This window comes from Pleurodeles waltl, chromosome 4_2, assembly GCF_031143425.1.
Source record: "Pleurodeles waltl isolate 20211129_DDA chromosome 4_2, aPleWal1.hap1.20221129, whole genome shotgun sequence".
NCBI lineage: Eukaryota > Metazoa > Chordata > Amphibia > Caudata > Salamandridae > Pleurodeles > Pleurodeles waltl.
Genome location: NC_090443.1, coordinates 117,485,687 through 117,509,593, shown reverse-complemented (window position 1 = coordinate 117,509,593; position 23,907 = coordinate 117,485,687). Strand labels below are relative to the sequence as shown.

The 23,907-nt window shown below is 50.0% G+C and overlaps 1 protein-coding gene across 2 annotated transcripts in view; it reads right to left on the bottom strand.

The window, feature by feature from the left end:
- The window catches only part of TFCP2 (transcription factor CP2), a 348,159-nt gene that overhangs the window by 72,125 nt on the left and 252,127 nt on the right, over positions 1-23,907 (bottom strand). For both annotated transcript variants that reach the window (XM_069230905.1, XM_069230906.1), the window contains exon 15: positions 23,754-23,896. In XM_069230905.1, coding sequence (XP_069087006.1) covers positions 23,754-23,896 — 143 coding nt within the window. The remainder of the gene's footprint in view (positions 1-23,753; positions 23,897-23,907) is intronic.

Here is a 23,907-nt window from a genome sequence, read left to right as displayed (position 1 = left end):
AAGTTCAGGGGCCCTTCTCCCCAAACTGCTGCAGTCGTAGATCCCGGTCCCTATAGTTGAGAAGGTACGCTATGATAGGGCATGGCAATGACCCAGAGGGAGGACAGCGATTCTGTGCGCCCTCTTGAGGGAGAAGTATTTTAGGACCTTGATGGTCAGCACCATTGTTGTTACCCATTTCTCCATCAACAGCTCTGTGTTCGGGCTCTCGGCACCCTCAAGAAACCCCAGAAAGCATATACTGTTGCACCTGGAGTGACCCTTTGCAGACAGAGGTGTGAGATGTTACAGCAGGGCAGATCGATGCAAAGTTTTCACTTGGTCCTGCAGTCAGCTTGGATTCAATCTTGTTAACCCGCTCAGCAAGCTTGGCATGGTCTGCTCATATAAGCCCAGTTTTGAATTGTATCGCCCCCAGTTGAGTTTCCATTGCAGTTCTGGAGTCCTGTATAGCCTGCATAACATTGTCAAACATGCTTGTGTGCTTCTCCAATGTGCACTTCAGTTGACAGATTGGGTCCGCTGAAGACTGGATAGCCGATAGCATCGTCATAATTGACTTCTGGGACAGAGGTTTAGAGACCTTAGGGCTCATCATGCCAACGGGTGACTCCAGTGCCACTGTCCCATGGATGTTTTTTTTTTTTTTTTTTTTTTTTAAGGAGCAGGGGTGCAGTCAGCAGTTACGGTAAGACAATAACCCTCAAATGGCAGTCTCAGAGTATAAGGTGGGTAAACAAGGGTCCAGCACCCCCTCAGGAGTTCGTTAAGCACTGCTGCAATGTCACAGGCACCCCAGGGACATACACCATCGGGGCTACAGATAATGCAGGTCACGAAGAGTATGGGGCAACAGGTCTGGTTGTGTCACTACTCAGCGTAGGTGATACAATGCCCAGCCAATGTCTAGTATGCCTTGGGGCACATGTTGATGTGCATTAATGGCCTTAGAGAGCGAGGACACGCTTGGTATTTGCACAGTTCAAATAGTGTCCCAATAATTAGCAGTGGAGGGCCACAAATGTAACATATGCACTCTATATAGGCAACTCGGAGGGTGAAATAGGTCCAGCGTGACCCCAGTACAGCTTACAGTACGGTGGCAGCCATATTCATATTCTCGGGGCCCTGCCAGTACAGGTAACACACATTCTGCAGAAAAACAAAGGCACACCAAAGTATTCCACAGTATTTATAGCATGTAAAATAAGACAAAGAAAGTCCAAGATACTTCTTTTTATTGGTTATGGTTTAACTGTCCCATGCTATGATGATTCCAAGAACAACAGCCGACATATGTTTCATCATCTAGACTTTTTCAAGGCTGCGGAAAGTTGATATAGATAAATGACAGTTCACTGTCATTTTTTGAGACAATAACAAAAATGAATGATAAAAAAAATGATACTTAAAACTACCGCATCGGAAAATTAAGTGGTAATTAGGGACGTTTTGTTACAAACTGCCATATGTGGTGGGTGACCCCCGAACCCACGTTACAAGATGGCCGATTACAGTGAAGTGAGATGAAGAGATGCGATAATGGAACACATGTAGCAGGATGTGATTGTGATATCTCAACTACCAGTATAAGAAACCGGTGCCTGTCAGTGAGTAGGTTATGTGATAAAAGGATAGTCAACTGCAGTTCGCATGGTGATTATTAATCCAATCTAGAGTAGCCAACAAACGCTAACCTAGAGAAAACATAAAACAAAGACATACCAAATTCAACATCGATGTATCTGTAATGGGATTATGATTCATGTTGAGTAGAGTATTCTTGAGGGGAAAGGCAAAAAACAGACCAAGAAGTCAAAATGGTATATGTAACAGTTAAAAGTGTAGCACATACCCCAGTTATATCCTTAATGCTCAGTGGAACGCATCACCATATATAAAGAATAACAGGCGGCAACAAATAATCGAAGGAAGTGGGCATCTGAAAATATATTTGCACATATTACGATGGTGTATAAATGAGAAATCACCAACTGAATAAAAATAACAACAGTCAAAAGACATAGGCTCTCATTACAACCCTGGCGGTAAATGCCACTTACCGCCGTGCAGAAGACCGCCAACATACCGCTGCGGCCGCGGAATTCCGCTACAGCTATTACGACCCACAGCTCGGAATCCGGCATAATACAGACACCCACACAAGTCCGCCACACCAAAGGTCAGTGATTAAACTGGCGATAACAAAACAGACACAGTCACGCCAACAGGAATACGCCCACACTATCACGACCCACGAATCAACGTGGCGGTCTTTCAACCGCGGTAATCCATTGGCGGTACACACCACCGCACTCAAAATACACACACATATACAAAACACAACTATATTGGACAATTCGAAATACACACACCCGATACACATACACACACCACTCCCACACACTCGCAACACTATAAAACACAAACCCACATTACCCACAAACCCTTACGACCAGAAATTTGAAAGCAGGCCAGAGAGAGAGACTACCTAAAACAACACCAGCATCCACAGACACACAACACCATCACTTACACAACATCCACGCACCTCAATCAACACACACCAACACATCCCCTCACACATCACAACACACACCACCTCACACATCACCCACACCACATCATGGCACCTCAACAACACCCCAGGTTCTCTGAGGAGGAGCTCAGGGTCATGGTGGAGGAAATCGTCCATGTAGAGCCACAGCTATTCGGATCACAGGTGCAGCACACCTCCATTGCAAGGAAGATGGAGCTATGGCGCAGAATTGTCGACAGGGTCAACGCAGTGGGACAGCATCCAAGAACTAGGGATGACATCAGGAAGAGGTGGAACGACCTACAGGGGAAGGTGCGTTCCGTGGTCTCCAGACACCAGATTGCTGTACCGAGGACTGGCGGTGGACCCCCACCTCCTCCCCCACAACTAACCACATGGGAGGAGCAAGTCTTGACAATACTGCACCCTGAGGGCCTCGCAGGAGTAGCAGGACTGGACTCTGGTAAGACATATCTTTATTACCATATCCCCCACCCCACCTGCATGCCATTGCATACCCCCACCCTCACCCTCATCACTCCAACACCTCACATATGCCCCACGATCACAACCCAGCCATCCCAATACGAAGCCCTGCATGCAACACCAAAGCATGGACACCCATTACCAAAGTATGTCCTCTACAGATACCCACACAGACCCCAAACCAACTATCACACAAGGACCAAGCCAAGAATGCAAGCACTGGAGTACAGGGTCACTCACCCATTGCACACGATGTCACACACAGATGCAATAATCATGCCTTTACACCCCTACAGGACCCCTACCCAACGTCACCGGACAGGAGGTGCCAGACATAGCCAGTCCCCCCCACAGAAGAGACTCACAGGGATGACAGCAGCTCTGCACAACTGGATCAAGATGACCAGCCCGGCCCATCAGGGACCTCAGGACAGTCGGTTCCCCTGACAGTCCCAAACCACCACTGAACCTCCCCCCGCAGGAAAAATCAGCACAGCACCCACCCAGCGGGCCCATCCCTCTGTCTCCAGGACACGTCAATCAGCAGTGTGTCCACCACTACAGGGAACCCAGGCAACCCCACTAACACAGGACGATCAGGGACCTGGGGGCAGTGGCAGTGGGCACACGGTTCAGGGGACAGAAGGCACAGGAAAACAGGGAAGCTGGGAGGACTCCTGTGCGACGGGGGAGGACAGGCCCAGGGAACCCACTCTCCACGAGGCACTCTCCAACATCATGGGAGCTTACCATTATTCACAGGAGACAATGGCAACAGTACTGGCCAAGTTTCAGGAGACCCAGCGGCTGCAGGAGGAACACTACCTTGGGATCAGGGAGGACTTTAAGTCCATTAAGTCCATTAACAACACCCTGGTCACCATTGCAGGGGTGCTCCAAGATCTTGTCAACACCAGGAGGGACACAGTGGCACAACAAGGGGCCCCTGACACTAGCCTGGACGAAGAACAGCCCTCCACCTCCACCGGCGCTAGTGGACAGAAGGCACAGCCACAGGAACATGACACCAGCACCCTACCCCCTGAAGATGGAGAACCACCCCGCAAACGGTCCCTGAGATCCAGGAAAAAGACAGAGAACATTGCCAAGACACCCGCCACCCTGTCCATCCTTCAACAGCCATTGCTCCACTTCCTATGCCCCTTTGGACAATGCACCTGTGAAACAAATAGACTGGACTCTGCCATGGACATTCCTCCACTATCCGCCAGCCCATTTTACAACCCCCTCCACTTATTTGCACAGAAATAAACACACTTCAATCACAAAACAATCTGGAGTCAGTATGTGCTTTCACAAATGTGTAATTGCAATAACCATGGAATATAGCAATGTCAATTTACTTGTGCTCATACCGATGTAACACAGCTGTAGGCCGGGAGGAAATATAGCAGAGGGCACAAAGTGGGACCCACATCTGTGAAATGGAAAGGCAGAGTGACAAGTCAGGGTCCATACACTGAGTGAAAATGACAGACTTATGCTAGCTCCAGAAATTGTATGAGATGTGGGAGGCAGTGACATGTTCTTACCTGTGTCTCACTGGAAGTATTTCATGATTATGTTGTTTCGGTTGTTGATATCTGCTTCTTCTGCCTCCTCTTCTTCACTGTCCCCAGGCTCCACAGCTGCCACAAGACCACCAGCTGGCCCATCCTCCTGCAGAAAAGGCCCCTGCCGTCGCAAAGCCAGGTTGTGCAGCATACAGCAGGCCACGATTATCTGGCACACCTTCTTTTGTGAGTAGTAGAGGGAACCACCTGTCATATGGAGGCACCGGAATCTGGCCTTCAGGAGGCCAAAGGTTCGTCCGATCACCCTCCTAGTTCACCCATGCGCCTCATTGTAGCGTTCCTCTGCCCTCGTCCTGGGATTCCTCACTGGGGTCAGTAGCCATGACAGGTTGGGGTAACCAGAGTCACCTGCAAATATCGAAGGACAACTGTTAGACACACACTAACCCTTAGGGACAACCCCATTCCCAGACACCTATTCACACTGTATTGGGTCCTTGGCCTCACCTATTAGCCACAGCCTGTGCCTCTGGAGTTGCCCCATCACATAAGGGATGCTGCTATTCCTCAAAATGTAGGCATCATGCACTGAGCCAGGAAACCTGGCATTCACATGGGAGATGTACTGGTCTGCCAAACACACCATCTGCACATTCATAGAATGGTAGCTCTTCCGGTTTCTGTACACCTGTTCACTCCTGCGGGGGGTACCAATACCACATGTGTCCCATCAATGGCACCAATGATGTTGGGGATATGTCCCAGGGCATAGAAGTCACCTTCCACTGTAGGCAAATCCTCCACCTGAGGGAAAACAATGTAGCTGCGCATGTGTTTCAGCAGGGCAGACAACTCTGGACAACACGTTAGAGAACATTGGCTGGGACATCCCTGATGCAATGGCCACTGTTGTTTGAAAGGAACCACTTGCCAGGAAATAGAGTACTGACAGGACCTGCACTAGAGGGGGTATCCCTGTGGGATGGCGGATAGGTGACATCAGGTCTGGCTCCAACTGGGCATACAGTTCCTGGATTGTTGCACGATCAAGTCTGTATGTGATAATTATGTGTCTCTATTCCATTGTGGACACGTCCACCAGGGGTCTGTACACCGGAGGATGCCACCATCTCATCACCTGCCCTATGGAGGAGAACAGCGAGCGGAGAGTCAGCCAACACTGAGGCATCCCAAAATGTAATTTGCGTAAATTTATTAATCCGCAATGTGCCTGTAACTGTGAGTATTCCAGGCCTACAAAGGTGTAACGCAGTTATTATTAATGCCATGTGGCCCCCTGAAATGGCGGCTGCCTGACCTGTAAGGTGGGACAAGGGGATATGAGGTAACTGCGCTTGCGTTCTACACCGTCGCAGTGGGCGGTTGAAGACCGCGGCGCTATTCTGCATTGGTTAACATTGGGCCCTATGGGTCCCAGGAGCCAATGACTGTGTACGCTGGTGGTGACGGTACGCACCGCAGCGGATGTGACCGCCATTTTCTGTCTGTTCACTCACTTGATATCTGACCTTCAACAGGAGAGGACCTGCACTGCAAGTGCTGCTGTGACCTCAGTCTGGAAGCGACAATGGCTCATATGTCTGGGGAAAGGGCCCCTGCCTTCACTTCGGAGGAGTTGGAGAAACTAGTGGATGGGGTCCTCCCTCAGTACACGCAACTGTACGGTCCTCCAGACAAACAGGTGAGTACACTGTGAGCATGCTGCATGGGCAATGCCTGTTTTGAGTGGTGTGGATGGAAGATACATGGGGGCGGGGGCTTAGGCCTGCATGTGAGGATGGGGAGTGTTTGTGCGTCAGGGCAAGGGTGGGAATGGGGGCAATGAGTACGACGGTCCGGACGGGTAAGTAATGTCCTTTCCCCCTATATCATACCTCTAGGTCAGCGCCCACCAGAAGAAGGGTATTTGGCGTGCCATCGCCATGGACGTCCGGACCCTGGGGGTCCACCACAGATTGAGCACCCACTGCTGGAAAAGATGGGAGGACCTGCGCCGCTGGAGCAAGACGACAGCAGAGGCTCAGCTGGGGATGGCCTCCCAACATGGGAGGGGTGCCCGTCACACCATGACCCCCCCTGATGTTCCCGATCCTGGCGGTGGCGTATCCGGAGTTGGAGGGCATCACAGCAGCCAAAAGGGGGTGAGTACACTCTCATTCAGCTGACTTTGCGCGCATTACGAGATGTCTGGGCGGGGGAGGTGGGCAGTGGGTTCCCCTAGGCCAGGGCGATCTTGGTAGGCAAGGTCCCTTGTGAGGCAGGCTATGTGGCACCCTAACCCCACTAGTGGTTAGAGCAATCTACACCTAGTCAGGCTTCTGTGACTTCCAGGTGTGCAGCAATAGGGCTTAGGCCTCGTACCCCATGGGCACGTGATTAATCTAGGAACTATAAGTGCATGGCGTAGTGCAGAGGGCTGCTCACTGTTGTGCCTGCCAACGGTAGTGGTGTTGCATGCACTGAACATGTCTCTTCTGCCCTCCCCCCCTTTTTTGTGGTCTCCCTGTTCTCATGTGCAATAGCATCATCAGGCAGAGAAGCACTGGCACCGGAGCAGGAGGGAGCTGCATCCCACTTGGCCCTGAAGGGTCAAGCAACGGAGTCTGAAGCCAGCAGTGGGACAGAGGGCGAAGGGAGCTCCACAGTGGGGACAGGAGCAGAGACCAGCGACAGCGACTCCTCCTCTGATGGGGGCTCCCTTGCGGTGGCGGGCCCCTCTGTGCCCACTGCATCAACAGGTACAGCCGCCACCCCCCCACCAGCACCGCCCTCCCAGCAGCCCCTCAGTGTGTGTCCCGTGCCCACTCACCCAGGAGAGTGGGCATCTCCTTCCCCCCAGGCACCTCAGGCCCTGCCCCAGTCAGCCCTGCTGCCCTCAGTGAGGAGGCTATTGACCTCCTGAGATCCCTCACTGTTGGGCAGTCTACCATTCTGAATGCCATCCAGGGTGTTGAGAGGCATTTGCAACAAACAAATGCATACCTGGAGGGCATTAATTCTGGCCAGGCAGCCCAACAGAGAGCATTTCAGGCTCTAGCCTCAGCACTGATGGCAGCCATTGTCCCTGTGTCCAGCCTCCCCCCCTCCAACCTCCTCCACCCAGACCCAATCCCCTGTACTTCAGCCTATCCCAAACACACCATCAGACCAGCATGCACACACATCAACACACAAGAGTGGCTCAGGCAAACATAAGCACCACACAACTCACAGGCACTCACACAAGCATCATACCCATGCACACATACCAACATCCACTTCCTCCAATGTGTCCCCCTCCTCCACATCTCCATCCTCCCTCCCAGTCTCGTCTCCACTCACACCTGCATGTACTACATCCTCAGCCTCTACCTCCATCACCAGCACGCCCATCACCACACACCACTCACGTGCACTCACCACCCCCACTACCGTTCACACATCCTCCGTGTCCTCTCCCAGTGTGTCTGTGAGCCCTCCTCCCAAAGTACACAAACGCAGGCACACACCCACCCAACAGCCATCCACCTCACAACAGCCTCCAGCCCATGCACCTTCACCCAAATTCAGCAGACGTACACCTCCTACAACCACTACCTCTTCCTCCACTCCCAAACCCACTCCATCTACCCGTCCCAGTGTGTCTAGAAAAACTTTTCCTAGCTAACATTGACCTCTTCCCTACACCCCCCGTCCTTCCCCTAGGGCCAGGCTTTCCAGGTCCTAGCCCAGCACCTCAGCCACCACATCCCCAGGCACAGTGGTGCCAGCAACTTCGGGGTCATGGAGTGCGCCAACCATCAGGGCTGCCAGTGTGCCACGGAGCGAGGGCAAGGTCATTCCGCCCCCTGCCAAGGTTAAAAAGTTGCCCACATCCTGGAGGGAGAAGCCGAAAACACCTGCCACCAAGGGGTCAGTGAAAACGAAAGGGGATTGTGGCAAGACAACTGCGCCACCGTCAAAGGTGGGGAAGGGCCAAAAACTGAAGGGCCGGTCAGGAGAGGGCATGGTGGCATTGACTGAGGGACCAGTGTCACACCTTCTGCCCACGTCCACGCCAACCTGTATGGTGGCGAACACCGCCACCTGCACCGCCTCCGGCAAGTCTACAGCCGATGCAACAGTCTCCAGCCTCTTCCCCAGTGGGCAGCCGTCCGAGGCTGCAGGAGACATCCAGCTTTCTCCCTCAGCAGGTGCTGACACATGCCCCGCCACCAGCACCGCCGCCACAGACCCCGCTGCCAGCACCGCCGCCACAGTCCCGGCCGCCAGCACCGCCACAGTCCCGGCTTCCAGCACCGCCGCCACAGACCCCGCAGCCAGCACCGCCACGACTGACACCGCCGCAAGCACCTCCAGCGGCCCCGCGACGTCCTCAGAAAGTGGCACCACCGCAGACATGCCTACCATCCCCAGTGGTCAGTCGTCCAAGGCTGGTGGTGAGTTCAGGACCCTGGACAGCCTGCATGAAGCATTACTGTCATCACAGTTGTCACCTGCAGGTGGAATGCGAAGCCTCAGCAGTGTGGGGTATGTTGCAGCCTCCATGGCATATCATGCTACCTGTACTTCGGCAATCTTGTGGCACACACACCCAGGTGAGGGAATTGTACCAGCCACACTGCACGTGGAGCACTCTGGGCCCCAAGCCCCCTCCAGAACCAGTGGAGTATCACATCCACTACCTCAGTCCTTGGCAGGATGAAGCACTCTGTGCACCAAGCCCCCTCCAGAACCAGTGGAGTATCACATGCACTACCTCAGTCCTTGACAGGATGAAGCACTCTGGGCACCAAGCCCCCTCCAGAACTAGTGGAGAAAGGCATCCACTTGAGAGACTGTGGCTTTGCACTCCCCAGGATAAAGCAGTGGGAAACCCACCCACTGGAGAGACTTGAGACTGTGGCTTTGCACTCCCAGGATAAAGCAGTGGGCAAACCACCCACTTGAGAGACTGGCTTTCCGCTCCCCAGGATAAAGCAGTGGGCAAACCACCCACTAGAGAGACTTGAGAGACTGTGGCTTTACACTCCCAAGGATACATCAATGGGCATGGAGCCCCCTCGTGCAGCAGTGGCGTCGTGCGTTCATCTGGCTGAGGTGCCCCCCCTCCCTCTGAGGTGCCTGTTTCATTTCGATCTGATGCCCCTGCAGTATTCTCTCCGTTTCCAGTCAGGTGTCATGTATGGGCTTCGCCAATGCATTTTGGGCCAAGTGGTCCACGGACAATGATTGGTGCACTATCCGGACTTGCGTAGTTGGTGTACATAATTGCGTTTACTGGATTTTGAACTTTGATAATGAGATTTCACATGATTACATTTGTTCAACTCAATTCCTTTTGTCCTTGCTTTCTTCCAGGGGGTGGGTGGGTATGTGTACTGTTGCTGCATGTATTTGTGTGTATGGTGTTGTGGGTGGGGGTGGGAGTGTTGCATGTTGCGTGTGTGTGTGTGTGTGTAATCCCATTTGTTTTTCCGCCGGCCTGTTTGCGGTATTACCGCTGCTTTAACACCGACCACCAGGGTTGTAATGAGGGCCATACTTATTTAATGCTGTCCTCAGTGTAAAGAGAGAGTTCAATAGGACCCGATAGAAAAGGCCATGATAATCCTTGAACACATGGACAAAACGAAAAATGTTGTTGGGAAACCTAAAAGGCCCCCAAGAGTAGAAAGCTGAAAAATCAGGTTTAAATCTTTAACATGTACCAAAACGCATATATTGCCAATCATTTAGATAAAAAATACGAGGGAAGAAAGGAGGTAATCATATAGATTATAATTAAAGAGGAAGGGAACAGAAGTAGCCAAAGTACCCTCTTGTAGCACGGAGACCCGCAAAATAAAAACCACAGTCCCCCTGAAGTAGTATCACCCAAGTGTGTTAAATATTATGCTCTACATGTTAACCCTATAACAAGAATCAAAGAACAGCCATCCAGTAAATCATGATCTATTGAGGCAGAAATGTGTGTCACTGGGTAGCGGGACTCAAATAGCCAAATGTGCAATGTATCCAGTACAGCCAATACCTTTGTAGTGGTAAGAGCTATAGCCATCTAAAAGTAAAAATCAGCGGCAAGAACTCCCCATGGTGCGTAGAGTGGCAGGCTCCAGAGACAGTAAGTACACAAAGTGCACAGTGAATCCCCAAATTGTAGAAAAGCAACGGTGTCAAATCATATGCTTACCAGTGCGTGAATAAAGTGTAGTGCAAAGGAGGTCTCGTAATGCGAGAGACATAGATGTAGGAAGATAATGGAAATGGAGAGAGGACTAAAGATTCCCAAGAAGCACCTTGATGGTAGAAAGGAAAATAATGGCACCATCTTGGAAAGAGTATATATAGACTGTACTTTCATTGCACAAACAAGTCCTCAGTGTCATGTGCTGCATTATTAGCAGGCTAATTGTGCAATACTTGTTAATGTTTAACCAGTACGTAACCAAAGGGTGAAAGCATCATCATAAGGTAACAGTTTTCTTCGGAAAAATGTTAGCTATTGAAAAAAAACAGGAACAACAGAATATACAAGGATTCATATGACTACACAAAAAGCAATACAATTAATGAAAGAAAAGGGGCCTCATCTTCAGTATAAGTGGTAACTCAATACAGTCACATACACATATAGAGATTAACTGTATTACATTTAAAAGACTCATTAAATTGCACAGGATATAAACACCATAGTCATATATCATTAATAGTTCAATCCCCTAGGAAAACATGTAGGTCCTTCTCTGTATTAAGACCTTCTACCACTGCTTTAAGTCTAATAATCCATTTGCTTTCCATACGTCTCAATATCAGACTTTTATTGCCGCCACGAAACAAATTGCCTATTGAGTCAATACCATAGAAAGAAATGCCTAACATTTCTCTTTTGTTGGCGCTAGCGGGTATGTGGGATAACTTGCGTGCAGAGCACTCTGCAGTCGGCATAGTATGAAATGGTGCAATTGTGTGGCATCAGTGAAACGGGAATCTGTATTGCAGCAAAATATGTGTTCGCCCGGGAAGATGTCTCCAAACGTAGGAAGTTGAAAGGTCTGCAACGTGTACTGAACCAGTGCCACCTGTGTGATGGGTATGAAAAGATTATTGATCAGTTTCAGTGTGGGTGAATACAGTGAACCACAATGCAGTAGGCGAGCAAGTTTGCAGCAAGGCCAGCTTATTGTAGCAAGGGTCTTGATATCTCTACAATGCAATGGAACACCATCGGGCAGCAAGGCGCTCAGCAGTACTGGGGCTGCCAGATCACATTCTGGGGTGGAGTATTAAAGGCGGGCATCAGGGTGAAGCCAATGATATGTATACTGAGATTGCTCCACCAAAAAATAAAGCTGGAAGTGGGGAACCCCAGGGCCTCCACATTCATAAGGAAGAGTAAGGACCTCCCAACACAAGTGTGGGTGCCTATTCGCCCATATCAAGCGAGTAGCCAGGCCACAGAGTGTTGCAAAAAACGAATTATTAAGCGGAACCGGGATGTTCATGAAAAGATACAAGAATTGTGGAAGAACCACCATTTTAATGAGTGCTATCTGACCCGCCATTGAGTGGCAGCTTCACCCACCTGTCCACTTGGGCAGCAAGTCTCTCAATTGCAGGCACATAGTTTAACCATATCATCTGCTCCTTATCTCTATGGATGTGGATACCTAAGTGCTTTGCAGAGTCAGAAGACCAGCGCAGGGGAAAGTCCGCCACAGGTGGGCGAGTGATATCATTCAACAAAAAAAACAAAAACAAAAAAACTCCAGCTTGTTCCAATTTATATGTAAACTGGAAAATTCACCAAAACTCTTTACTTCATCCAGTATTGGATTAAGATTAATGACTGGATAGCGAATGAAGAGTAATATATCGTTGGCATATAGCGACACCAGGAGAGGCCTGCTAGTAAACTGCAGCCCTCTGTGTATGTGTCCTTGCCTCAAATGTCGAACCAGGGGATCCATAGCCCGAATGAAAAGCAGCGGGGACTATGGGTACCCCTGCCATGTACCACGTGTGATAGGGAAAATGGGAGAAAGGGCACCATTGAGCCGTATGACTGCAGTGGGTTGTGAGAATAACAAGGAAATCAACTTGGTATAATCGCGGGGGAACCCAAGCTTGCCAAGTACAGCGTGTAAAAAGGGTCATTCAAGGGAATCGAAAGCCTTTTCAGCATCCAACAGAGCAACCTCCGGAGAGATTCTATTTAGCACCGAGAAAATAGTGCGAAGATTGATGTAGGTGGAGCGGTGTGGCACAAAACCAGACTGAGTGGGGGAATATGATCTCATTCAGTAAGAGAGAGAGGGGGGTGACGATCATCTTGGCAAGAATTTTATTGTTGAAGTTTAATAGAGAAAGAGGTCGGTATGATCTACAATGTAAGGGGTCCTTATCGGACTTGGGTAAAAGTGTAATTACCGCCTTTCGCATGTTTTCAGGGAGAACCCAGGATTCTCGCGCCTCAGCATAGACTGATATGAGGCACAGACTAAGTATGTCTTTGTACTTCTTATAAAACGCCCCAGTAAATCCATCCAGCCCCAGAGCGCGCATCTACGCAAGCGAGTCAATAGCCTGTACCACCTCCTCGATAGAAAAAGGCTCACTGAGGAATCGTTGCTGAGCTGTAGTCAACCAGACCATAGAGATTTCATCAAGATACTCCTGCAATGCCGGAACTGGCGGTGTGGGTTGCGCTGTATACGGCTTGAAATAGTATGTGTAGAGCTCCGCCTGGACCTAGGCAGTATAGACTGCCATGCTGCCATCTGGCCTTTTTATTTCTAATACACGTGATGCTTGGTAGGATGGCCTGATCAGCCTGCCAGCAACCTCCTGGGTCTGTCTCCTTCACCATATCTATGGGCTTTAGCGTCCTTGCCCATGTACTGCGTCTCCCTGTCCGCCAGTGTATCAAACTCTTTGAGCATAAGCTTACGGGCGGTGCAGTAGAGGAGGAATCTCAGTGGGCTCAATCTCACAGTCAATATCAGAGAGCTGCGCCTCCACCTCTGCCAGCTCTCGGAGTATATCTCTTAGGAAACCGGTGTGTGTGGATATGCAAACACCTCTGGCATGTGCCTTAAAGGCATCCCACAGCGCCGCCTAAGTGCCCACAGAGCCATCATTTAACTCGAAAAAATCAACTATTGCCTTCCTCAAAGCTGCACAAAACAGAGCGTTCAGTAGTGCCATATCTGGAAACCTCCAGAATTTACTAGCACTGCTGGCTTTGGGGACAGTGATTGTAATAAGTACCGGTGAGTGATCGGACAATGTACAGGGCAAACGATTAACAGCTGTGACCTAGTGTGCAACAGATCGAGTGATCAGCCAATAGTTAATAAGTGACCAGGTGCTGTGAGGTGCTGAATGGACGGTATAAACCAGGTTGCCTCTGCCAGGTGATTGCCATGGATCGGGAAAACCTAGAGTACTGCAAAGGTCCCTAAGCATTCAAAGTAAGCGTGGTTTAGAGGTCGGCACGTGGGAAGTGATGTTAAGTGTGGGGTCCCTTGCTATGTTAAAATCCCCATCCATCAGGACATGCTCTTAGTCAAAGCGATCTATGTGTGCATAGAGATCTTAAAAGAATTCTGGAGCGTTTGTGTTGGGTGCATAGACATTTACAAGCAAAATCTTACCGTTACCTAGTAGCCCCATCACCATCACCTATCTACCCTCACTATCCGACCACGTCGATAGTGGCTTAAATGGTACAATTTTATGAACCAAGATACAACCGCACCCCCCTCCCCCCGAAAGTACGTGCTGTAGCTAGCAAAATAGCGTTGTGGGCCCCACGTGGACGCAAATGAGGGCACAGCACCATTGGAGAGATTAGTCTCCTGTAAGAAAGCAATCTGCACAGCATGTCTGCTAAGGTATAGCAGCACCAATTTGCCCTTGTGGGGTTTATTGAGGCCAAGGATGTTCCAGGACATGAGTTGGCGGTATGAGTTTTTCGCTGCTGAGGTGTCAGCCCTTATGTATTAGATATGCTTGGTCAGGTACAAAGTGGTTAAGAGTAACATTACACTGCACTGCATAACTAAACAACATATCAACACCTATCCCATAGAGTTAGAATGGCCCTCCCAAACCCACCTGAAAAATGCCAAGTGAAACCCACATAGCCCCAACCAAAAACCATTAAAACAAAGAAGAGATATCGTGATATAGAACCACCGGTGCATGAGGACACAGCCACAGAGAACTCCCAGTTCAGTAGCAGGAACATCAAAGTGAAATAGGACTGGGCGATCTATTTATGAAATCTCTGGAGAGGTTACAGAACAGAAACGTGGCATTCTTCAGAAATAACCTCAGGAGATTTATTGTTAAGGCAACAAGATAGAGACCCTGGATCAACCAGCACAATCTAATCAGTAGGAAATAGTTCCATGCTTGAGGCAGGCCCAGCGTCCAGGTTGTTATGGTCACGGGGAGACCCACGGAGCGATCCATCGAGCCCAGGGTGTTGCTTGCAGTAAGCTATGGCATCCTTAGTGTTGTTGAAAAAGCTTTGTTTACCATTCACTTCAACTCTCAACCTAGCTGGGTGTAGCATGCCATATCATACACCAACAGAGCGGAGCACCGCCTTGACCTCAAAAAATGTTCGCCTGGCTTCCTGCACAGTGAGCATGAAGTCAGGAAAGAGGGAGACCCTCGCACCCAGGTATTGCAAAGGGCCCCTCTCTCTGGCCAATCGGAGGGCAGGGTTGCTGTCCCTATAACTCAGGAGGTGAGCAATAATCAGTCAGGCAGGTGCCTCTGGAGGGGGTAGATCAAACCTGGTGTCAATGGCACGGAACCCAAACCGCAGCTCCAGCTGAATATTATCCTCTGCTCCGATCACACGGTCTTGCACCAGATCATCCCGGGCTGCGCTGTCATCCCCGCCGGGGTGGTAGATATGTCCACCTGCCATCTCTTTCTAAGGGGAGCTTATGCTGTTTGAGTCTCCACGGCCCCTGGCCTCACGGGACCTTACCAAAGCCTCACCAGACAGCCCGTAGTGGCTCCAAGTGCCTTCAGGTCACTCACTCCAATGCCCAAGGGCCGGGGTAGATGACTATCACTCAGGCCGCCCAAGCCGCTCGAACAGGGTCCATCTCAATAGCAAAATGTATCTAGTGCGCGTAGTGGAAACAGATCAGACTCAAATCATGAATATCCAAATGAGAATTGCAGTATCGGAACTGGTTCTTGGGCTGGCCAAGCCCACAGCATGTGCACAGCCACCTCTGGCCGTTCAGCAGCAACCCGCCTCCCCTCCCCCCCCCCCACCACCATATGCCCCTGCAACAGGAGCCAGGTCACGGCCCCACAGCTTTTTTTATTTATTTAATGCGTTTTTATATAGCGCGGACTTTACCCGAAGGTGTCAGAGCGCTTCACAATAGGCAAAGTAAAGATACAAGAGGAGAAGAAATACAAGTGAGCCTGTTACAAAAACAAGCGTTACATTACATGAGGCAATCGTGATAATTGTGCACGTATCAAGAGCAAAAAATAAACGAGGTAGCAAACGATACGTTATGAGAGGAAAAAGTGACGTGTGCAGGTTACAAGAGCAAATAAAGTACGAATAGAGGTAAAAAAAGTTGCAATCAATGGTAGACACTCAAAACACTAAAACAATAGTTACGTTACCTGAGGCAGTGGTGGCCGTTGTGCATGTATCAAAAGCAAACAAGATATAAGAGGTAGCAAATGATACGTTGAAAAGGAAAGGTGCCGTGTGCATGTTACAAACGAGTACAAAATACAGGTAGAGGTATAATACTGCACTAAATGGCAGACACTCAAAACACAAAAACACCCTGGGAAGGCACTTCTATAGGCATGGAGAACAGAATTTCCTATACTGGAAGGACTTCCTTCAGAAAACAGAGGGCTTGAATTAACTTTGGAAGTGTCTTTGAAGGAGGAGAGCTTTGAGGTCAGTTTTGAAGGCCTGGGAAGAGGTGGTGGTCCGAAGCTGAGGCGGAAGTGAGTTCCAGATTCTCACCGCGTTGCCTGAAAAGGATTGGGCCATCGATCTTTCCTTCTTGAAAATGGGAGGTTCAAGCAATAATTTTTCTGCATTACGTGATGGTCTGGAGCCCCCAGAGAGTTTCAGCTTATTCACCAGGTAGCGAGGGGAGGAGGAGTGCAAGGCTTTGTGGGTGATACATGCAGTTTTGTAGATAGATCTTGCCTCTATGGGAAGCCAACGGAGGGTGGATAACATGGGTGTGATGTGGTCGCTTCTTTTGGCCCCATATATGAAACGAGCTGCTGAATGGAGAATAGACTTCAGGGGGGAAAGGTGGGATTTGGGAAGGCCAGTAAGAAGAGAGTTGCAGTAGTCCAATCTAGAGAGAACCAGCGATTGGACCAGGGTTTTAAGGTCGTGCTCCGGGAAGAAGCGACGCATCCCCCAAAGAAGGCGCAGTTGGTGTCGAGCAGACTTTGCAATGGAGTCGATGTGGGAGAGTAGATTGAGTTTTTTGTTGAGTATGACACCAAGGGATTTTGCGCTCTCGACAATGATGGGCTTATTGTTCATTAGATTGATCTGATCCATCCATGATTGCACTGGGGGATGAGAAAGTGAGGAGGAGAGGAGGAGGAATTCTGTTTTGGAGGGATTCAGGATCAGTTGATGAGTTATCATCCAGTTTTGAATGGAGTCGAGAGTAGAGCTAAGGAAGGAGAGATCGTGAGTAGAGGCCACCTTAAGGTAGATCTGAGTGTCATCCGCATATAGATGATAGTGGATCCCGGATTTACTCAGGAGATTTCCCAACGGTTCTAAATAGAGATTGAACAGTGTGGGTGCAAGTATGGAGCCTTGAGGGACACCTTGGCTGACCGCTAAAGGAGCTGAAAGACTGTTCGCTATTTTGATCATTTGGGATCTATCAGAGAGGAAGGAGGCAAACCATTTGAGCACAGTGCCCTCCATGCCCATTCTCTGTTGAAGAGTGTTAAGGAGAGTGTTGTGATTGACAGTGTCAAAGGCTGCAGAAAGGTCAAGAAGAATTAGAAGACAAGACTCCCCTGAATTGAGTATCCACAGCGCGTCATCAATCACTAGCAGCAGGGCTGTTTCAGTGCTGCAGTTTTGAATGAAGCCAGACTGGAAATTGTCAAGAAGATCATTTTCCTTGATATGGCGAGAGAGTTGTTTCGCTACACATTTTTCTGTGATTTTCGCAAGAAAGGGTAGGTTAGTGATGGGACGGTAGTTGTTGAGGTCGTTCGCATCAGCGGTGTTTTTTTTTAGCAGAGGGGTGACCTGCCCAGTTTTGAAGGACACAGGAAGGGAGCCTTGACTGAAGGAGAGGTTGACCAGAGTGGTCCAATAGGAAAGAGAATTAGTATAGAAGTCAATGGCAATGGCACTAGGGATGGGGTCAAGAGAATGGTTAGAGGGCTTTGTATCGAGGATGCATTTAAGGAGAGCATCGTCAGAGATGGGGTCAAAATTTTGCCAAATGGTTAAGGATTTGCACTCCTCTGTGGGGGTAGGATGAATGACCTGATCTACAAGTGATTTTACCTTTTCGTCAAAGAATATAGCGAATTCCGCTGCTTTCTTTGTGGAATCTTCCAATTTGGAGGTTGGGGGAGAGCTGTTAGGGTTCTTGATGAGGTCGAATAGTTTTTTGGGTCTATTTTTGGCTGAGTCAAGGAGGGATTTGTAGTGCGACGCTTTTCCAAGGAAGATGAGCTTGTGGTACTTGGATCTTGCTGAATGAAGCGTGGCCAAATTTTCAGTGGAGGGTGCTTGTCTCCATTGTTTCTCAAGGGCTCTTATGAACTTCCTTTCTTCATAGAGGGATTTGTTGAACCAAGGTGCTGAGGGAGTGGGCCTTTTCTTTTTGCTTTGGAGAGGAGCGACATTATTGATTTCGACTGCAAGGACTGTGAGGCATTGGGAGGTGAGTTCGTTGACATCGAGGTCCGGGTCTAGCCTTGGAAGTGATAGCAAAGCAGAATCACAGAGGGTACTGAGGTCAATATTTTTTGTGTCACGGAACCAGGAAGTAGCCCTCTTAGGCTGGCCCAGAGTTATAGAGTGTGATAGGTGAAGAGAGAATGGGATGAGGAGGTGATCCGACCAGTCTCCATGAATAGGGGTAGCGATAGTCAGCAAGCCTGCTTTAGAAATGACAAGGTCCAGGATTGAGCCTTTAGAGTGTGTTGTTTCTGTGCAGTGTTGGATAAGATCGTTTGCAGAGAGGAAGGTGGCCAGCAAATTCGCATTGGTGTCTTGAGGCGAGCCCCAGTGGACATTGAAGTCACCCACGAAGATCTGATTGTCACTTTGCGTGAATTGGTTGCTGATGCAGTCCGTGAGTTCTTCCATAAACGAAGGGCTGCTACCAGGCGGGTGGTAAATAGCATGGAATCTGAGAGGTGAGCGGTGGTGCAATTGAAGCTCAAGTGATAGGCATTCAAAAGTGTGGAAGGAGCTGTTAGGAAGTGCCTTAAGTTGAAGGGAGTTTCTAAAGATGACCGCAACACCTCCCCCCACTTTGTCAATTCTGTCATTTCTAAGTATAGAATAGCCTGTGGGTACAAGGAGATCAAACATTGAGTGAGAGGTATCGTTGAACCAGGTCTCTGTGAGGAAGAGCACGTCAATATTGTGCAGGTTGATGGTATCGGAGATTTCAAGTTTGTGTTTTATTGCAGATCTGCAGTTGTGGAGCAGACAGCGCAGCTCTGACGCAACTGTTTTAGTGACGGGGGCACTTGGGCTATGAGGGGTGATAGGGATATTGTGCTTATATGAGGGCGCTCGGGAGGGTTTAGGTGGGCGAGTGGTTCTGACAGAGGAGATGGTCGGAATAGTGTAGATTCCAGGGTTACTGGGAAGTGGAAGTGAAGGAAGGGTGGCGTTCGAGTGCTTGTGTGGATTTGCAGACGACTGGCTATGTTTAGCTATAATGGGGTGTGAGGGTGAAGTGCATCTCGTGGAAGGGTGAGTGTTAGCCAAAGGAATTTAGGTGTGTGGAAAAGTCGAGATCTTGGAGCTTAAAACTAAAATGGTAGCTTCAAGTTGGGAGATGGCGGTGATTAGAGAGCCTAGCTTATTTTCCAGAGAGAGTAAGGAAGAGCACGGCGTAATGGGTGGCTCGATGGAAACAGGAGGGGGTGCACTAGGCAGTGTACGGCAGGAAGAGGTAGGGGAACGGGAGGGGAGTAGGGGTATCGGGTTCAGAGGTGGGGAAAGGTTTAGGATGAGAGCAGGAGTTGGTGCACCAGGGGTGAGAGGAGAGTTGTCGTTGTTGGCGTTGCAAGAAGGATAGGAATTAAGGGCAGAATTAGGGGGCGATAGGAGAGGAGTGGGGCGGTAGGAGAGGGGAGGAGTGTGAGGAGTCATAGGGATTAGGGAGGTATGAAAGGAAGGGAGGGGAGGGGGTTGGATAGGTCCTGGTAGCTAAGTGAGGTGGCTGTGATGGAGCGGGTATCGGGCAGAGTGGGGGGGATTGGGAGAAAGAGAAGTTGAAGAAAGGAAGTGATTCTGCTCGGTCCGAGGGAGGGAAGGGGTTACCAGGGGAGGAAAGGGGGTAGCACAGCAGTGCTGGAGGAGAGTGGGGAGGGAGAGAGATGGAATGTATTTGCGGGGAAATCGGGGTACATAGTGAGGGGAGGAGTGGGCGGAAAAGCAGAGTGGAGGAGGGAACAAGGGGAGCATAGGGAACATAGACAAGGGGAGAGGGCTGGAGGAGAGGTGGTCTAAGGAGGGGGGTGGCCGGCAGGGATAGGGGGGAGGAGATGAGAATGGAGTGCCGGGACGGTGCGGAATGGACGAGGAGCGTGTTAGCTAGAGGTAAGGCTGGAGTGAAGAGGGGAGGGGCAAACTGTGAGGGGGGAAGAATGCGAGGGGAGGTCCGAGGGGAGAGAAGAGGGTCGACCTGTGCCTCCCCAGGGTGCAGCCTGTTGGAGAGTGGGGGGGGGGGTCAGGGGAGGAGAAAGGGAGTAATTGGTGGAGCTAGATGGAGAGTCAAGGGATAGCCTGGTCGCAGGGGAGGGGAGTAGGGAAGGGAAGAGGCGGTCAAAGAGAGAGAGACAGGTGTCTTTGGCTTGGATCATAACAGTACCGTTGTTATAGAGTGAGATAGTGAGGGAGCCGTTAAAACATGCAGAGGGGGAAATTTTTAGCTGTTTCCCATGAGGGATAGAGGAGGAGGAGGTGACGTTAAAGGAATTGTAAAAGCTGGTAGACCAAGAGGGTATGTCGTGCGTGAAAAAAATTAGATCGTTTTTGAGCCCCCCCATATCGACCATTGTAAAACTGATCGACAAAAAGGGAATCGGGGAAATATTCAATGGTGTTATGCTTGAAACGTTTTGTTGCAGCTTTAGACAGGTTAGAAGGGTAGATGATTTTGTAGCAATTAATTCCAGACTTAATTCGAGCGGTGGCCATGTTGGGAAATTGGGGAGGAGGAGGGTGGTGGGGATAAGGGAAGGGTGTTACTAGGACAGTGGTGGTGAGGAGAAGTATGAGGGCAAGAAGGGGGCACATAATCCATACGTCGGGAGAAGGAACCTGAGTTATTGTGGAGACAGGAAAGTGAGGCGATTAGGGATAGGTTGTTACTTCAGAACAGGGCTGATTCAACAAGATAGGACTGAAGGTGGAGTGGTGTAAGAGGAAAATCACTGTACTTATCATCCTGAGATATAAACCACATAAAGCACAGCATCACAATAGGTATCAAAGACATTGTACGCCCAAAATCTCAGTCTAATATTAGACACTTATCTCCTAAGTATCAGCAGCATTATGGGCAAAAAGCACAGGGTGGAACATAATTTCACTAGCATAACCCAAAGTATGCCAGACAACCTCAAAATCATAACACAATTTAGAGGTAGCCAGAACAGGGTCTGAAAATCAAACTACAAGAAATACATTTCCTAGCACTACAAATACACAATGGGGCCTGGCGCCCTACAAACCACCATGACCCCCTAGTCAACTGGCCAACCCAAGGGGGCTCAAATGCCCTGTGTCCAGAATGTCGGGGCTGCTGCCAATACAGCGAAAGACCAGCGTGCGTACTTGCGCAAATCTAAACGTTGCAACTGGCACTAAGTGCTGCACAGCTGTGAAGAAATGGTGCAAGGAGTGCATCTCACTCCTAACTCAGACAGAACTACCTCCAAATGCCCTAAGAGTCTAGAGGACTGTACTGCACGGCGTCGGCCCGTTTTACCCATTTTGCGGTGATGTGCATGTGCCAAATGTAGGTGGTTTCTCTACAGATCGTTGTAGTTTGCTCGAGTGATGGGGCAAGGTGTGGAGTTACTCTCAGAGCCCGCAATCCATAGTTGGGGTCAGAAAGAAACTGGGTGGATCACTTTTACTCTTGCTTTGGTCTCGGTACCCCCCTCTTAGTGCAGAGTCTTGAAAATAGTCCCTGCTGGGATCTGGTTCGATTCAACTCCCCAGGTGATTCCCAGGACCAGGGGTGTTTCCTTATATTCCCAGAGGCTCTCACCTTAATGCTGCGTTTGTACAATCTTGTCTTCAGGTGCCCCCAGTGGTGCTCTGTCAGACCTCCGAGTAGGGGTCACTAGAGTTAGTTTTCCAGGGGCCCCAAGTCAAGGGGCCTCGCCAGTTTTGTTCCTTATCCCCGATCAGGTCACCGGTGTTCCGCTTTCCTTCTCTCCGCAGGGTGTCAGAAGCAAGCACGGCTCACCTCAGCGGTGTGGGGCCAGCCGGTTCGGGTCCTCCCTGGGGACTCGTCTATTTTACGGGCTCCGTAGTCCCCGGGTGACGGCTCCAGCGCAGGAGGCAGGAGATGCGCCGGGGATCTAGCACCGAGCGCGGTGCAGGCAGCCCTTTCACTTGGCTCTATGCTTGCGACGAGTTCGCATGCAAAATGGCGGCCGCCATCTTGCGCCCTTCCATAGAACCGCTTTTCACTGATTCGGGGCCCGCAAAAGAAATTCTCGGGCACCGGGTCGCATGGTGAAGCGGTCGGAAGGGTCTCCGCGCCTTCCGCTCTCCATGAACCTCCTTGAGCCACACCTGTAGGGCTTCGCCTCGCTCGGGCGCTGCCGTGCGAAGCACCGGTGCTTTCCTTGCTCGCCCGCAGTGCGAAGCTCACATGGGTGTGTGTGATCCAGGCGGCTGTGCTTGCTGTTTTCCTCCGGGCGGCCTGAGCTTCCAAATGCTTGTTTTTAATTGTCGCGCCTGCAGAGTGCACCACCGGATGCCTCCCATGGGCACCACGACACCAGAAGCGACCATAGCACCAGGCAGTACTGTCCAGCAGCCACCAATGCACATGCACGAGAGGGGGTTACAGTGCTGAGTCTGGTCCTGGAGGGAGGGGGGGGGGGCAGCGACGATCACCTCAGGTGGCACCACGCCACCTGTAGGCCCCGTGCCTCAGGTTCACACGAGGCCCCTGTCGCCTCAGGGCCTCTGAAGTGCGTAGGCCGTCAGCGCGGCCCACAGCTTTAGCAGCATCCGTGTCCAGTAATGCGGCCGCTGCGGCTCAGCCCCTTCCCCCCAACAACCTCACCCCCTTCTCCCAACAGCTCCGTTGTTACTGCTGGCTCCTGTATCTTCATGTTATTTTGGGAGATGCCGCAGGAGCTTCACTGCCGTGTGGCCATCTTGTTCAGCGGCATGGCCACACTCCCTCTCAGATTGCCTTTGTAAGATGAAAATGGAATGCGAGTTTAAGTGACAGGTGCATTCTTTTTAAAAGAGTAAAATCAGACAATCTTCGACACACAAGGTTCTTAAAATCTGCCCAAGTATAGCCCTAATAAATAGACTGAACATAGTTTACAGTACATGAAAGTGCAGCCCCAGTTTTCGAAAACATATTTGCCACCCAACAGATCCCAACACAAGCACTGGTGGCCAAAAGCTAAGGACAATATTTAACCTTGAATGAGAGACTTTTCCTTTGCAGTGAGTGGATGAGCAAGTCAAAACACAACAGTTAAGCTCTTTATCGCTTCAGAACTCTGTTCCAGTAGGTCCTCACCTATGTGAAATTTGGCTGTTGAAAATCAAGATCTGGCACTTACAAAATTAGGGGGTTATGTTTTTCCTGACAAAAAGTTAGTTAATAAAAGCAAATGAAAAGCAGACAGGCCATCGCACTTAGTTCTACAACCAAAGTTCACATATGCGTCAATGCAGCTCTTACCTCATCACTAATCAGCACATGTATCCCCGTGGGCCCTTGCTTGTAGATCTGGTTTATCTGCCGAGGTGAAATGCTGAAGAGTTGAGCAATTTTTTCAGTAAGTTCCACAGATGTCAGCTCTTCCATGTATATTGCGTGGTACACTGTACAGACG